Raw genomic sequence first — 17,853 nt, 5'->3', positions numbered from 1 at the left:
GTTGATATTTACTGTGAGAAATCATTAACATTATCAATGTCTTCCCATAGATGAATATCATGACCACACGGTGGTTTAGCGGTTAGCATGTTTAGTGGTTAGCATGTTGGCCAACACAGTAACAGCCTTGAGATCGGGAAGAAATGGGTTCGATTCCCCCTGGGCATTTCTGTGTGGAGTTTGCATGTTCTCCCCGTGCGTGGGTTTTCTCCGGGTACTCCGGTTTCCTCCCATATTCCAAAAACATGCAGGTTAGGTTAATTGGTGACTCTAAATTGTCCATAAGTATGAATGTGAGTTTGTCTATATGAATCTCATTAGAGTTTAAGGTTGTTCACAGCACCTAATATTTCGGTATATATATATATATATATATATATATATATATATATATATATATATATACTGCTAAAAAAAAATCTCATTAGGAGCATGCCCCTATGTTGTCAGGCATGCTTACAAGCACGTGGGGACCACACAAACTACTGAGAATCATTTTGAGTTGCTACAATGACATTTTGGCAAAATGGACCAGTCTGCTGCATGTTTTTTTTCACTTTCATTTTTGGGGTGTCTTTGATTTCCCCCCCTCTATCGGGTGATCATTTTCATTTCTATCAAATTATGTGGCATCATTTTGTTACTAATACATCACCTACTTATTATCAGGAAATATATTCAAGATCATTTCCCCCCCAGTTTAGATCAGATGTGTTTTCGAAGTGTTCCTCTAATTTTTTTGAGCAGTGTTTATACTTATATGTATATATGTTTGTTAATTTAATTAAAAAAAAAAAAAAGCTACAGAGTGCCTCTCTGCCCGTGCCGTTGGAGGTTATCCACACTTTGGGATCCGCTATCCCGGCTGGACGACCACTGCAGCCGACTTTATGTCTCCGCCTCCGCCTTTCAACAACAACAACAACAGAGCAGCGATCTCAGCTTGCCAGCCTCTCTGGTCCCCGAAGCCCCATCCACGTCCAGCCTATCGCCAATCTCCTAAAACCGAACTCCATTACCTGAAGTCAACACTAATTTAATCAAGAAACGCCAACATGTTCACCTCCACTCGACCAGTGAAAAAGTAGTTCCATTTTTGAAGTCCAACAGGCGGGAGTTAGCTTTGCTTTGGAAGTTTTTCCACCCCATTTTTTTTTCTAAGCCGGGAAAGCACAGGCCTGGAGGAAAGGACAGTTATATGATGTGGATTTGGTACATTCTACTCGGCTCAAGAACAGTTGGTAAGTTTTGAAACTTTGTCAACGTCTGAACGCTAACTCCTCTAATCGCAGCGGCCGGGGGAAAGCTAAGGGGGGCTACGTGATGTATCTCTCCGCCGACTAGCTAGTTGTTGGTGAATAACTTTTCATTTCCGCGAGATAATGCGCTTTTTGGTACAATATGTAATTGTTGTTTGTAAAAAGTGGGCAGTATGGATGTGGGGGTGTGTTCCCTTTACTCGTTAGCGACCAGCGAGAATCATATTGCTACACCCACCCTCCGTGGCATCCATCCATCATCTGGCTCTTTTCGCCGACGAAGGGTGCTTGTTAACCGGCAACTCACTCAAGACTCACTAACAAACCGTTCCCCAGGCGAGCCATGGAAGCCGCCAGCCTGGCCCATGCGGAACATATGGTTTATAACGAGGCAGTGGGCACCATTGTTTTGTACTGGTTTCCAGTCGGTACCATCAGTCAGTTACGTCAATAACAGTATTTTCAGGGTGCGTTTATTCGAGGGGTGGACTGGGACAGAAATTTGTACCTGGACTTTTTGGTCCAGACGGGTCCACTACAATCCCCGCAAATATACTGTGCCAACTTTCAACACTTTATGGACATAAAAACACACAAGCCCTTAATAACACCACTACAATATATAACCACTAAACAATATCACTCCGTATCCTGCAGCCGAGAATAAATAAATAAATGAGAGTAAAAAAATTCTCGGTGGGCTGCTGGGGCCTTCAGTGAGATCGTGTCCACAGGAGATCACAAATCTGGCCATGGAAAGCAGAGGAATAGTGTAGATCAGGGGTGCCCATTACGTCCATTGTGAACTACTGGTCAATCACGAAGGTAGTTTGGGTCGATCGCGTAAACGTCACTTTGTGGTTGTCATATGACATCAGTCAGTTGACATTAAGCTCCCCTCCTGATTCGCTACTGGCAAAGATAAAGTGCGGCAAGCTAGCACATGGAAGTAGAATGCTGATCTATATCATTTCAATTACGGATAAAGTGGTAAGATGCCTATATATATATATATAACAAAAGTTATCAGTTCAATTGTAGCGGTTAGTTATGTAGAAAGTGACTTGTTTGATGGCTTTGCTGCGTGTCCTGAACACTACGATAGAAACACGTGTTTTCTGCACTTCTGTTTCTAAAAGTATTGTTTCGTGATGAATTGGAAAATGTGCCCATTGCTGAAACCTTTGTAATATGTCAATTAAAACGCCGTCTCCTTGCAGTACATCTCTGGGAAACTTTTTGACATCCTTGTATACTTCATGTCTACTTTGTTACATCTCAACATGTAAATATTCTGCCATACAAACAAAAATCCTATGAGGGTATGTGACCCAGAGAATGTAATGTTTTTTTGGGTGTGTGGGGTCACATACGCTTTTTATTTTATTTATTTTACATGAGGGCGTCATTAGGTCCACTGAAAAAAAAGTGTGAACGCAAACCAGATGGCTCTAAAGTGACCACCAAGTATCTTTCTAAAGTTTTTGGTCCAGACAAAACTACTGGACTACAAGTGTAAACACTCCTTACATGCTTTTGGAAATAATATTGGCAACAAAACACCAATTTCCCCCAAAAATCAATGAAAGCGACAACAAAATTAGTTTTTATTGTAATTCTACAAATTAATACTTACATGCATATGCAATGGAGGCTTAGTACCTCTGGTAAGAAGGTGAAGTGTTCATCATTGTAAGGTTGTTATTATGGATACACAAAAATGACTTAACTCAGGGTGGTACTATACTAGTGCTATCTTACCACGCTCTGGCTTGTTTCACATCTTAAGCTTGGTACTTTTGGCCAGTGTGAGTGCTGTCATCCATCCTTGAGCACCGCACACTTCCCCTCCTTTGGCATGATTGGAAGGGGTGGGCCAGGGTGTGGCACAATTCCATGGTCAAACACACGCAGAGTCATAGAGTGACTGAAATGCAATCACTCTTTGCAAATCCTTAATGATAACCACCATATTTAATAATACCAACCCTCTTTCTTCTTTATCTCCAACACGGAATCATGTGGTTGAGAAAATACTGACTCTCGTTGCACAAAATCCTTGAAATTGCCATAAACACGTTAAGGAGAGCATGCATAATGTCCTGCTTTTGTGCGTGCACGTCACTTTCCAGGTGCTTTGCGTTCACATTAACGAGTCGCATTTGTTTGGTGTTGTGAACGACCACATAAAAAGTCGTATGTAAACAAAAAAATCTGAATTGTGCATCATACCCTGCAGTGTGAACATAGCCTTGGTGTGTGCAGTAAAGACGTGTCATTTAATGAATGTAATCTCTCCTCTTGTAAGTAATTAACGACAGCCTCCACCATGAACAAAATAATCCGAATGACTCAAAGTATGGCTGAGAATGTCTGAGAAATGGTATTTGTACAGCAGAATAGAAGTGATGGGACAAGCAAATGGGCCAGAGCACAAATGCTCAGTGTGAGCACAGGCCAGCGGGGCCAGGAGAGGGAATTGTGCCAAAGTCTAGCACGGTACATTTGGCCTAGAGTGATTGTGCCCTCATTTGCACGTAACTTTATGGAAGGAAGAACCCATTACATTTTTGTGTGGAGCTGGAGAAAAGTGAGAATTCAGGAAATGTACTAAACTTTGATCAACATTCAGTGACACCATTTCGTGACAAAAATCTGAGGTGCTTATATTTAACATTGTTCTGCTAGGAATCCTGCAGTTTTCAGGTACTAATAATGTCTACATTCATATCTGTACTGTAGTACTTGTTACTACAGTGCATTGTTGAAGCTCCGCTCACAAAGCAGTGAAAGGCCAATCCTACAGGAGTGAGGAATGTTGGATGAAACCTCAATTACTTACATGCTACTGTGGTGCTCACCTGGTGGAATAGTTCAGGGGTTTAGTCATGCAACACAGCTCTGCTATCAAAACTCCAAAACCACCATGAGAGCTGACACTTCAGAGCACTACATGAACTCAAGGGAGAATAAACAATCTTGAGCTTGATTAGAGCCTTTTTCCAGTTATAGAGGAGTTCATAGCACTGTGTTTTCTGACTAAAGCTGGCCATACACTGTAAAGTCTTAGCAGTGTTAGTTTTAAATTGTATCTGACGCGAGTAAATTGCCTGTGACAGAAAATCAAAGCTCATGACTGAAGTGCTCATACTAGACGGACCGACTGAGAGTCACGACTCGACTGCTCACATTTGACATTTGGATCATTGTAGTTCCATAAAGTCCTGTGGCTATCAGTAGCTATGTTGCAAACTGTTGCCGACTGTAGAGACAAAGCAAGAAGATGACAAAATTTATCCCAGTGAATGTGGATTCGGAATGCTAATGCTCAAAACAACAACTTCTCTCATTAGTTGTGCCTTCATCTTTTCTGAAAAGTCATAGAACACACTGGCGCATACACACATGAAAACCTTAAAAACATAATTTGTGCATACAGTTCACTTGGAGATTGAAAAATCCAGTGTTAACCTTGGTTCAACTGTGCAACAATACTGTCTGGGCCTTCCAAACTTCTGACACGCCAGGAATTAATTTGAGCATCTTATGACCGATCAGGACTGGCCTTTTGTTCCTTGTTTTCTTCGGTACACTACACAGCAAGTGACACCTGAACAGACTTGAGATCAACCCCTATTCAAAAATAATTCGACTGACTCTCAGTGAGGCTGAAAACAAGCTCATTTTGCAGTGAATGCCTTTGCGAAATATTTGCTGGGAGAAGGGCTCATTTTTGACACAGGCTGCCTTGGCGTGGTGTTTGCAGCTTTCCTCCGTGTAGAACATGATTGGATGAGACAAGATAAATAGACTGACAAAATACCAATCTGCTTTGCGATTTCTTGATTTATTATTGTAACGATAAAAATTAAGGTGACAGCACAAAAAAAGTCTATTGCACTCTGTTCGCTAACAGGACTCTTCCTCTCCAATCAATCAATTCAAGAGGAATTAATCTGTCTGTGCTACGCAGCCACAAACACACACACTTTTCATTGGTTACCAGTTATGACATCACAGAATATCTGGGTCATTTCTCCCATTGGGAAGAGAAGCAGAAAGTTTTTGTGTCATGTTTGGGGTGTTCTGTGTGTCAGCAGCGTGGATGTGCAGTCTTAGGCCAGTTGGCCCAGTAAGCGGTGACTCTGGATCCCTGCATGTCTTCGAAACAGGATTGTTTGTGCGAAGGGCTTGGATGTTTCATACTCTGATAAGAATATAGATTTAACAAAAAAATGACCATAGCTTTATAACATGTTTCAAATCTGCTAAGCTAACTTCAGTTTTGTTTTTGTCACTTTCAAAGTAAAAAAGTTTCAAATTAACAGTCTCTGCATAAACGTGTATCAACATGAAAATTCTCAAAAGGTAGCACCAAATCTATTTGCAGGGGTCCAAAGTTATTCGCGGCAAGCTGCCAAAAATATAATAATATACGGGAAACACTGCAGTCAGCCACGCGTGTTTGTATCAGTGTTCGTCGGCCACCCTTGAGGCTAAAACCCCCCACTCCTATCCCATAGCCGTAAACCAAGGAAAAACAGTGTAATTGTGTTGATTTCTGCACTTCAGAAGGACAGTGTATTTGTCCGCAGTGGTGTTTTTCTGGGCAGAGTGACATCTGGTCAACCTGCTGCCCCGCATCATCAGCAGTCGTTTGCTTTGTTGTTGTCTCACAGACACCATGGCAGACACTTTGCCACTGACAATCTATTTTAGAGTGAAATTCGAGCACCCCGTCAAGCACACAAAAAAACCTTATAGCAGGATTTCTCAGATGTACAAAAATGGAACGTGTATTGTCATGACATCGACATATACAGTACTTAATTAAGGATGAAAAAGTGCAGTGCATTAGTAGAGTTGTTATACATAAATCAACAAGCCAAGAAAATGCATGGCAGCTTGATAATCAATAAAAAGCCTTAAAGGCAACCTCTCCGGTATCGACTTGGGTGAAATTTGTATTGCATGCCTGGCATGTGACACCAATGATAAAATAGATGAAATCAGAGTGGACAACATACAACTAAAAATGGCTAAATTGTTGTCAATTTACGGGTGATTTGTTCATGGTGTGCCCCACCTCTCACTCAGCTGTCAGCTGGGAGAAGATCCAACTTTTACGCCACCCTGCCCAGGATAAGTGGCACCACTATCGCCTACACTAGACAAATGCATGTGGTGAGGAAAATGCTGTGTTTAATTTTACTGTGTCAATAGCCTCTTGCGTAGGTAATCTTTATCACGATACTATTTGACACAAACCTGAATTGAATTTGATGCCTGCTTTAGAGTAATACTAATACGTGGGAAATGAATTGTTCAATAATATATATTTTTTAGTTAAAAACAACACAATTAACAGAATAAAATACAATTTTCAATATTTTCTTATAGAAATCTTCATTCATTCATTCATTTGCTATGCCACTTAATCCTCATTAGGGTCGCCGGGGGTATGCTGGAGCCTATCCCAGCTGACTTTGGGCGGGAGGCGGGGTACACCCTGGACTGGTCGCCAGCCAATCGTAGTCCTGCTTAAACAAGACCGTATAAAACAGTATAAATTGAGTGTCTAGGTTTATGATAGGGCATGTGTATCCAACTTCTAGCGCTATTAGAGCTACTTTGACAAAAATAAAGTAGAGGTGAGCTATTTGTGTTTTGTGTGACTGGCAACATTTCAATTGTACGTTATTTACAGAGCAGATCGCCACTCAATCAGTGTGCTCATTGTCTTGAAATACAGGCATCATGTCTGAATTTAACAGTTGTAGAAATACAGTACTTAGAATTGCAAATATCCTTTTGGTGAGCTACTCAAAATCAGCTGGCGAGATACTGGTAGCTCAAAGCTACCTGTTGGTGACCCTGTGATAGCGTCACTATACTGTGTTAAAGCTGGACACACTACATGTTTGTTAAACAACTTAGACACAAAACTAGTGTTTTGAAAAGTAAGTTAGCATGTACCCCATGAACGTGATAGCCACTTTTTCGTGTGACAAAAACGAGCTCAGAACGAACCGCATTGCTTATTTGTTTTGAAGACAAAATGTCACAGAGGTAAAAAAGTCACATTTCGAGTCTGTGGACCAGAGGCTAGGTGAATAACTCTAGCTAGCTTGCGAGCTAGTTGCCGCCAGATAGACAGCGAGAGCCAGGCAAAATGTGTAAAAAAAAAAAGATGGCAGAAAAGTGGAACCGCACTGAGACTGAAACTTGAGCGATCACACACGCTGGCATCGATAAGGCTTCGACTGTGACAAACTGTCGTTATTCGTTCACATTTTACAGACGATTTTTCATTCTCATATAGATAATAAGGGACAAAGTGCGTCCTTTGTCAACTCAATACAGGACGCGTTCTTTTATCTGGTTGCACATGCGCGAGTAGATGAAAAATTTATTCGCAGTGTCTCGTGGTAGTCATAAAATGCAACCGTTTAGTCACAGCCTGGAGCCCTGCATATACTTAAAAATATGACTTATTTCAGCCTCTGTAGCATAAATTTGTCTCCTTGTTGGTGTAAACATTGCCCCCTCCCTCTGGCTTTGTCTTCTTTTCCTGTGAAAGGAATATTGTTAGAAGCGGTGCCGTGTCACTCCACAGAGGTACCGAAACATGATACGTTTTGATTTTACGTGAATCGGTGCTTGTTAATACAGACAAAATTTGGTCTGCGCCTATAAAAGTACAGTTTTCAGTACCCATCCTTAATCACGATGGTAGTACAGCTTTGACAGTCAATGGTTTGAATGCCTTAGAACAGTGGTTCTCAACATTTTTTCACTGAAGTACCTCCTGTGGAATATCTTTTTCACTCTAAAAAATCATGTGTTGTATAAAAAAACAAAGAAAAACACCATGCAATCAAGTGTCTTACTACTACTACTTATTACAACAACCACTGAGGTTGTGAAAGTTTCACATGAAGGAAGGACCATGAAGACGGGACACACTTACTGTGCAAAAGCTCAAAGACCAACAGCACACTTCCAGCCTTCACAATAAAAGTGCTGCACATTACATCCTGTCTGACTGCACCGAGCAAAATAAGTGTCTCGGAAAAGTAGCTTACAACATCATCAAATTTCAAGCCCAAAATGAATACAGATTCACTGTTGGTACTAGCCTGGAGGTTCTTTTCCAGAGAAAAGATTATCACATCGTTGTTTGATGTGTGGGCAGGAAGGCAGTGTGCTGGCATGAATTAACTCAACACCGGACAAAATCTGAACACGAGCACTCAACACACACACACAATAACGTCATCGATCCTCACGTTTATGCATTCACACACAGCATTTGGAAACAACGGTGAATGGGGAAAAATATAACTCTGTTTGTGGCAAAAGTTACACGTAACTTTCACTTTGGCGCACACTAGTATGATGCGTTCAAGGACAGCTGAACAAACGGGGGATAAACACTTGGTGAAACGTAATGAAACAAAATGACAAACATGCAAAAACTGTGATTTTTCTTACATTATATTATTTTTCCAATAAAATAGTAGTACCTACTTTAAAGATTGCCATGCATTTACGTAATATTTAGAATTAGTAATATTTAGTAGAGTTATTTGCAAAGTAATTTGTCTTTGTCTTTTTAATTAATAAATTTTTTAATCATTGCTTCTGGATGTTATTCACGGCCTGGTTCGGCCTCACCCACGGACCGATACAGGGTTGGAGACCCCAAGTGACCCCTGTGGTTCTCAACCGGTTTGGCTGCGGGACCCACCACCAACTCAAATTTCTAAAATACCTTTTATTAAATGAAAAGACATTAAAGTGCAGTTTGAATTTGATGTAGTGCAAAATAACACGGTATTGTATTGTATTGTATGTACTTTATTTATCCCACAGCGGGGAAATTTACTTGTTACAGCAGCAAGACAAGTAAAGAGAACAGTGTAAAGAAAGCATAGTGTCTACAACATGGTTCAGGTGGTGCAGGTGTTGTAGAGCCTGACAGCGGTCGGTATGAAGGACCTGCGGAACCTCTCCTTCTTACACCGTGGGTGTAACAGTCTGGTGCTGAAGGAGCTACTCAGGGAAACAACAGTGTCATGTAGCGGGTGAGAGGTGTTGTTCATGATGGATGTCAGCTTAGCCAACATCCTTCTCTCCCCCACTTCCTCCACGGAGTCCAGAGGACCGTCCAGGACAGAGCTCGCTCTCCTGATCAGTCTATTGATCCTGCTCCTGTTCATGTCCGTGCTGCCCCCTCTCCCGCAGCCCACAGCATAGAAGATGGCTGAGGCCACCACAGAGTCATAAAAGGTCCGTAAAAGAGTCCTGCACACACCAAAGGACCTCAGTCTCCTAGTACTAGCACAAAGCAAGTTTAATGATCATTACAGGAACAATACGTTTATATCCACGTACCTATTTGAACGAAAATTGTCTGTAAAGGTTTTCAGTACGTGGCACGTACGTTGAATCAGAGTTGGATCCAACTCGACTTGGACCTGCATGAGCGGTGAAATATCTTCAAAAAGTTTTCCAGTGGTTCTGATTCAACTCTTCAGATAAACAAAATGTGCAATTCCACAATATTTAAATAGACAAATTTAACTTCTGTTCATATGAACTCAGTAGGCAAGTTTTATAACAGGAGGACCATTTCTTCTGACACTCCCCATGCTGGGCTAATAGTTCAAATTGGACATGAAACGCCCAAAAGCCTGTCATACCTAGGAGTCTACATTGTGGGTGGAATTCCCCCACGCAACACAACTTCAGCTATAGTAGTCAAACACTCTCTTTAGCGCTCTGTTGGCACCCAAGCCCATTCCCTGCTCACAGCACCCTGCCATTTCCTGAGCCACAGACGGCAGGTTAAGTCCCCACTCGTTGTCCTTCCCCTTGAGAGGATACATCTCTTGATTGTATACATTTAGAGCTATTCTTCATGAACACACATGCGAGAATGAACTTAAAGATTCCTGCGGCAAGACAGCAGGTTACATCTACCACAACATTATATCATTCTGGTATAAAATAATTGTGTATTAGTGACAATATATTTCCATTAATTAACTTGAGAGCCCTTCATAGTGATTACTCCATCACAGCGCACCCGGGATGCTGCTCAATGAATGGAGTCAAATTGGTGGCTGTGTTAAATGGATTGTAAAACGGTCAAAGCTGGCAGGGATGTGTCCTTTTTCCGTTTGAGGGGGGAGAGGTGAACTGATATCCAGCTGGCAGATAAATGGCTCCACCGCGACTGTTTTATAAATGGAGCTTATGCTTGTCATCTGCTTGTGCGTGTGCATCCATTCTTATTTCGGAAGGCGTTACTTCTTTGTATGCATTTGAGACCATGTTCATTCATTGATACTAAGCATGCCATGATGGGCGTCGATTTCCTTCCATATGAAACTGATCGTATCCACCGATCTTTTCTACCTCTCCAAAGGTCTTGAAAGTCAGCCATTGCTAGAAATCCAGCTAGGGCTAAAGTTAAAGCTAGCCGGGGCTAAGAGCCAGGTCGCGGCCACTACAAGGAAAATTATAGAGTTTATGGCATCAGACCATAGACATAAATAGACGCCACAACAAGTGGGTTTGTCCACTGCTGTGATACGTCAATGCCGCCGCCATATCCGATGTGTCATGGCTGCACTGTAAATGAATACAAGTAAATGTTCTTACTTTCAAAAAGCGCCTTTCCAATATGGCGACCACGTTGACATACGACTCAGCGCTCGATGCGGCGTGTACGTATACAGTATATGTCTGTGCATCAGTAGACCTACCATTTTCGGTCGCTTTGCACTATTTTGGGTAAGAGACTCAAATCAGGTCTGCAGTGTAACCTGTTGTGTAAGTTGTGTTTGTTTTTAAAATGTTAAAATAAAAACTAAAGTAACTGTTATAAGTTAGTAGTTTGGACAGCAGTTTTCCAAACTTTTCATTTATATTTAAGAGAACTAGCTCATGTGAAGTTAAAACAACAAGTTGGTATTGTTTCATGGCTATTGTTCAATGCTTTTCAACAAAATATGATTTGATCATTGAAGGTGAATGCTGTCAGTTATTTTTAAAAAGTCGTTATCTGACAAAATTGGAATCGGCAGGTCAGGCTTTTCAAAGATTGTGATCAGCCAGAAAATTGTAAGCGGAGCAGCCCTAATTTATACATGTACGGTTTGTATACGGTATGGATATGTTTCAAAGTATGTATAAACTAGGGTATTACTGTCTTGGATATGCGCAATGAGAGACAGATCCTCCGCTCCATAAGCTCTATGCTCTCAATCCCCCCCCGCTACTTACAGGTGAATTTTTCTCAGTCAACATCAAATACAAAGCAAAAGCAAACAATTATTGCTGTTTGTTGTTAACCATACTGTAATGGCCTCAAAATATATTTTTCTGTTGTTCAGTGAACACCAATTAATATGAATACTTACTTCTTTTAAGATGGATCCATTTGAGCAATCTGACATCCAGAAAAATGTGACTTTTAATTTAAATGTAACTCTGAATCAGACAGAATGATCATTATACCATAATACCACTTTAGTACACAACAAGAAATGGTCTTGGGATGCCACAGTATACTCATTGCTGGTTACTCCATTATACGTTTTAGATGTATAAAATGCACACATCTGCTAAAAGACAAAACATGCCATCAGTAATGACACATCTGTAAATGTTGTATGTTATCCGCCCAGGTTGTGATTGTCATCATCAGTCAAGCAGGTAGACATCACATTACACCTTCATGTTGTTTTCATCTGCACCATGTCCGCTTTGGATCAGTACTTCATCTGCCCTAAAGGAACAGCACAACAACTGATTATGATGGATTATGATAGATTTCTCCTTGAATGACCTCTGTCGGGATCACATATTCTTCACTGTGTGCACACACACACGTACATTTTTGTACGTGGGAAGTGTACGCATCAATTTATACACCAGCGTTCTCAATTCTGCACTTTTGATACTTACAGTGGAACTAAACCTTTACACAGCATCTGATGCATATGTAATGCCACAGCCACTGGCTGCTACCTTTGGCCGCCTTAGAGACTGATAGGTCTTTCATAAGCCTGATGGTAGCCACAAAACCTCTGCATCCTACTTTAGCTGGATAGACCTAGGACTTCCATCCTTGTTGTTGTGCATCTGCTGCCAGATCTGTGTAGCGCAGTTTCTTTCGTTCATAGGCCTCTTCGGTGGAATTCTCCCATGGGACCATGAGCTCTATGATGTAGACCGCCTTTTAGTGAAGGGGACCATAGCACCATGTCTTGCCTGAGGGTGGTGGCTGTAATCTCTAGGGGAAAGATTAGTTGCTTTCCAATATCAACTAGCATCTTCCAATCGCCGGCCATGGCTAGCTGTCCAGTTTCTGGTTTGGTAGCAGGATGGATAGGCTGGTTCTGTCCCTCTCGAACGAATGTTGGCACAGAGATGGAATTGGCAGCTCTCAAGGGCAAGGAGTTGATGGTGTGTGCTTTTACTCTCAAGGGCGGCTGCCAGACTCTTGAGGACATTGTGCCTCCAGGTGTAGAGGCCTTTGTGTGAGTCAACTTTTTGTCAACTTATTTGAGTCAACTTATTGACTTCTAACCCATACTGCACTAAATTGCCAGGAGAGAAATGTGTTTGGCACTTTTGGCGCTATACTGTTGTTACGTTAAACTCCTGACCTTATGCTCGTCATCATACACTCCTAATAACAATTTTATGACCAGTTGACCAGTTGTCACCCTCAATTTTGCGGGACATAGATAGATCATCAACATGCATTATCACAATAGAAATGTCTATCATGGGCCAAATTTGTATCGCTTCTATCACGTATTGTTTCTATCGTCCATTCCTACTGTAAGTTAGAAACAACTATGCGTTTCTATGAAATTATTCCTATTATTTCTGGGGTTTTTTCATGAAACGGAAAATAATAGACTGTGAAGTAACCGTGTCTTAGGATGAACAGGACAATAAATTGGAAGTATTTAAATTAGATCAAAAACTCATAATACAGTCAGAGAACAGGACTACTCTGAACCTGTTACATGACAACACTAATCACAATGTGAGAGTTTTTTTTAACTAACTGCGGAATTATATTATTTTACTTCACATGTAAGATACATAGGAGATTTGTATTTTTATTTTTAATGTTTAACCTCTCATGCCAACTTCGTTCACACTAGAATTAAGTGCCGAGAAGAAGGCTGTCAACGAGATATTCCTTTTATGGACACATTAACTTTTCCCTCAGATCCCCATTTGAAAAGCTCAACAGATTCAAGATGGAATATCCAATACACTTTGACCTCATTGCCCTGACTGTCATGACCAGAAGAACAGATTTACCACCTATTACTCACATGACATTTCTCAGCCTTTTCATGTCTCTTCCTGTCCCTTCACTTTAGTTTTTGAGTTGACCTTTTACAGACAGCACATATGGCAATCTTAGTGGAACGACCTTAGTTGCAACATCATCTGCCGGTGAACACTGTTCAAACCCTTCTACCTTCAACCATGTCTACTTTTGAAGCCAAAATCCCTCATTTGGTTATATACTGTTTAAGTAGAGGGGAACCTCGGTTAGCATCCACCCGGTTAGCCTGAATATTTACGCCACAATTTCTGTGGCACTGTCTCACTGCCACATTGTATGTTTGGGCACAGTCACATCTACAATCACGTCTTCAATGAAGGTAAAAGTAAACTTGAATGTTAAATGATCGCTTCATTCATCGTTTATATGTATTTGTAAACATTTCAAATTGTTTTTTTGCATGTCAAACTATAATTTTAAAATTATAAAAACGTATTTTGTGTTAACATTTTTGGCTTTCTGGAACAAATTAATTGAATTTACATTATTTCTTATGGAAAAAATGTATTTGGTTAGCATCCGTTTCAGTTAGAGTTGGACCTTCTGAAACAAATTAATAATGCTAAAAAAGGTTCCACTATACGGCTAATAAATGCTGCCACATCGTTATGATTTTGAACCATCTCGTGCTCGCTCTCTGTTGCCACCCCCCCACTCCCCCGTTTCTTGTGATTTCCAAACTTTGCAGTAACTCAATGGCCTGGCTCTTGGCTACACAATTACAGTTTAATTAATTGCTCATTCATAGCCGAGAAGACAGAAAAAGGCCATGCAGTAATCTCTCACTTTGTGTGGAAATGGATTATTCTTCTGTCCTATCCTCTAATCCAGTTCACCATGATATCTTTTTTACTTTCTTAAGAATTTACACTAGCCGGTCCTGGAGGTGAGCTGTCCTCCGGCCTGCCGGCATCCTGTTTCCAGTCGGGGTTGCCTCTCTGTGGCGGGGGGCCTCTTGGTTGTGCCCACCCCCATGGGGCCTCTGGCTCTCCGGTGGTGGGGGCTCGGCCTGGCTGTTTGTGATGGCGCTTGCTGAGGCAGTCCCTCTCCTTTTATACATTGTCAGTGACACAGTCACACATTGTCACACATACGCACACATTTATGCACATATATACATGAAGACATGCACACATACACATCTACAGAGATACCTGTACACGCATACATATACACACTCACAGTACATCCGTACTTCCCCACATAACTATTTATCCCGGCTGTCATCATGTCGTTGGTTTTATTACAGTGATGGTGATATCGGCATTACAGTATACTACTATTACCACTAATAACTATGACCATTTCAATTCAGTTTTATAATTGTGGCTGTTGATATTATTATGTTATTTCCTTTATGGTCTTTATTGGCGTTATAGACATTTAGTGACGTAGTCCTGCTTGTTTCTGTTGTTTTGTTATTGTTGTTGCAATTCTTGCTGTTTTTCTTGTCCCTCTCTGTTTTTTCCCCCTCTTATCACCGCACTCCCTACTCTGTTTTATTTTATCTTCTTTTCTATCCCCTCCTGCTCTTGCCCGGCCGCTCCAAATTTGTATAACAATAAACATCAAATAAAGGGCAAATCTGTTTAGCATGTAAGGGCATTCAGATCAACAACACTATCTGCCCAAATGGCTGGACAGGACAAAAAAAATTACACTGCTCCAGAAAATATCGGAAAATCATAAATCACACATTCCTGAGCCTGTGATCTGATATGGTGGTGGCAGAAGCAACAATACATAATATCCAAGAGGCACTTGATTGGATTCAAATGGGGATGAAACTGTAACACAGTTTAGCGGTACACCATGACAAAACGGTTAGTATTGCCGTTTCAAATGTATAATTCCAACCATATTTAGAGTTTGAGAGTCTCATGCATAATCAATGCGACTGGATCAGAGGGAAGTGGCTTCCAAGAAGAAATGTTACCAGAAGTACTGGATTGCTAAAAGCAAAATTTGGCAGCTGTGCATACCGGCTGATAAAACAACTTGGCAGCAATAACACATCAAAGTACAGTTTGACCAGTCATAGCTTTGTTCTAAGCCTCATGTAAGGATGGTTAAAATTAGCATGGTTGTATTGAATTAAATGGCTGACATAATTCTACAGTATAATATCACTGGATGCAGGCCTCCATATTTGATTCATCATTGTCATCAATATTGCATCATTTAAGTACATTTTAATGTGGAATTTTAATTATTTCCATCGTTCTGCCCATGCTATTTCTGTACAAAGAAGCTCTGTCAATAATCTATCTTATATAACAAGTCTGAGCCCTTTAAGTGGGAATTTGAGTTCTCTTCGCTTCTGGGCGCCAATGTTGTACATCTTATTCTGAAAGATATTAAATTTTCATACTTGATCGTACCAAACCCTAAATAAAGCCGAAATAACTCAAGAGACCAATTTCCCCAAAGAAGTGAACTGATTCAGATTCTTAACAGGTAAGATGTTCTTTTAAATTGTAGATGACATGGTTGTTCTTGGAAAGAGCAAAACTAGAGTATGCTCATGAAAGTAGTAAAGGCCCACTGAGTTGGAGATCATAGAGGATTTTTTTTTATTTTTTATTTTTTTTTACTCTGAACCTCCTCAGTGCTAAAAGGGCAGAAAAAGCACTGCCTGGCAAGCTAAAGCAAGAGTGTTGAGTTCACGTACTTATACAGGCTTATACTTATACTTACTTACTTATATTTGCTATACTTACTTACTTACTACACTTATACTTACTTATACTTTTTGAATATATATTGTCTTGAGAAGCCACACGCTTTACTTAAGTTGCCCCACCAACTAATCGGAACTATATAGTATATCCACCGAAATCCAACCGTAACTTGGCTCACAGGACATCACTGTTGATGCACTACACTGCTGATGGTGACGTCGTACAACTTCATGTAAAAATATCCAAACTATCCCTTTAACCCATTCATGTGAATGAGAAACGCAGAGGCATGCTTTGGTACGCACCGCCTGCATTGTTTGCACATACAGTAGCTTGCAGTGCTTTCATGGATTTTACACGAGTCAAATTTGACAGCAGCACTATGTTTTTTTGATGAACAAATTGCTGTTATATGGCTGTTGTCCTTTTGTTTGTCCGAGGGTGTCCCCTACAAATAAAACAATGTTCACTTCTCCATTTCATGTCATGTTCGTGGCATTGTTTTTTTGAATGAAAACTGTGCATGTTACAAAGCCTTCAACAGACCTCTCTGCACAGATTTTTTTGTGGCATGAGTGCAGAAACAGTTGCCCTCCAAGCATAATCTCCTCTCCTCTCCCTCCCTCTTTGCAAAACTAGGTAAAAATTACATTAAATGTTCAGTTGTCCATTCATTTGTCATATGTAATTATGTTTGATTTATTTTTTGCTTGTGTAACTATAATTATTGTCTGTTAACATTTTGGGGCGTGTGGAGAGCATTAATTGGATTTACATGATTTTCTATGGGAAAATTTGTTTTGGTTAGAGTCCGTTTTGGTTAGAGTTCTAGAGTTCCTTCTGGAATGACGTTAACTAAGGCAACACTGTGCTTTTTTTTTATTATTACTTGTTTAGTAGCATGGAATATTAGAAAATGCTTGATCGAGTAATATTGCTCAAACAAAGAGTAATAGCAACAGTAAGTATGAGAACAACGGACACATTTACTTTTGATTCTGCTTCTAGCATCAGGTGTATAGTTTTATCAACAATAGGCATAATGTTGCCAGGCTTGACATGTTAAATTAAGCATTTAAATCCGACATTATGCACCACCGACAGGGGCTGGCTCTTCTCTCTTACAGACAATGACTTTTAGTTTCTCATGCTTTGCAAATGTTTCAGGAAGCTGTAGAGTCGCAAAAATCCTTCTTCCAATGCACAATGAGATTGGCTGTATTAAATTTGTCGGTTCTGTGCCACCATGGGAAAAAAACACAGCCATACAACTGACATCACTCCTACTCTTTGGTAAACACACTAGCTCAAGCTAGCGCGCACTGTTGTTGGTTCTATATGATGAATAGAAGCCCAGCTGCTGGATAAACATGCTGGTGCGGAGTTTGGAATGGACTGCTTTTATCAGAGTGCCAATATCGGAGATTTTAGATGCAGGCCCATTTGATTTTTTTTGGATGATATCGGACTGATATCAATATCGCATTGGGACATCCCTACCATTTACATGTATTAAATAACTACTCTA

General features: G+C 40.5%; 1 protein-coding gene across 2 annotated transcripts in view; it reads left to right on the top strand.

Annotated features, from left to right (window-relative positions):
* The first annotated feature begins 637 nt into the window (after nt 1-637).
* ldlrad3 (low density lipoprotein receptor class A domain containing 3) overlaps nt 638-17,853 on the top strand; it is an 80,857-nt gene continuing 63,641 nt past the window's right edge. Inside the window, exon 1 of one of the 2 annotated variants that reach the window (XM_054777876.1) lies at nt 638-1,241. In XM_054777876.1, coding sequence (XP_054633851.1) covers nt 1,199-1,241 — 43 coding nt within the window. In that variant the 5' untranslated portion in view covers nt 638-1,198. The remainder of the gene's footprint in view (nt 1,242-17,853) is intronic. The other variant, XM_054777875.1, reaches the window with a different exon arrangement.

Source organism: Dunckerocampus dactyliophorus, chromosome 5 (genome assembly GCF_027744805.1).
Source record: "Dunckerocampus dactyliophorus isolate RoL2022-P2 chromosome 5, RoL_Ddac_1.1, whole genome shotgun sequence".
NCBI classification, from domain to species: Eukaryota; Metazoa; Chordata; class Actinopteri; order Syngnathiformes; family Syngnathidae; genus Dunckerocampus; species Dunckerocampus dactyliophorus.
This window is presented reverse-complemented; position numbering and strand designations above follow the sequence as displayed.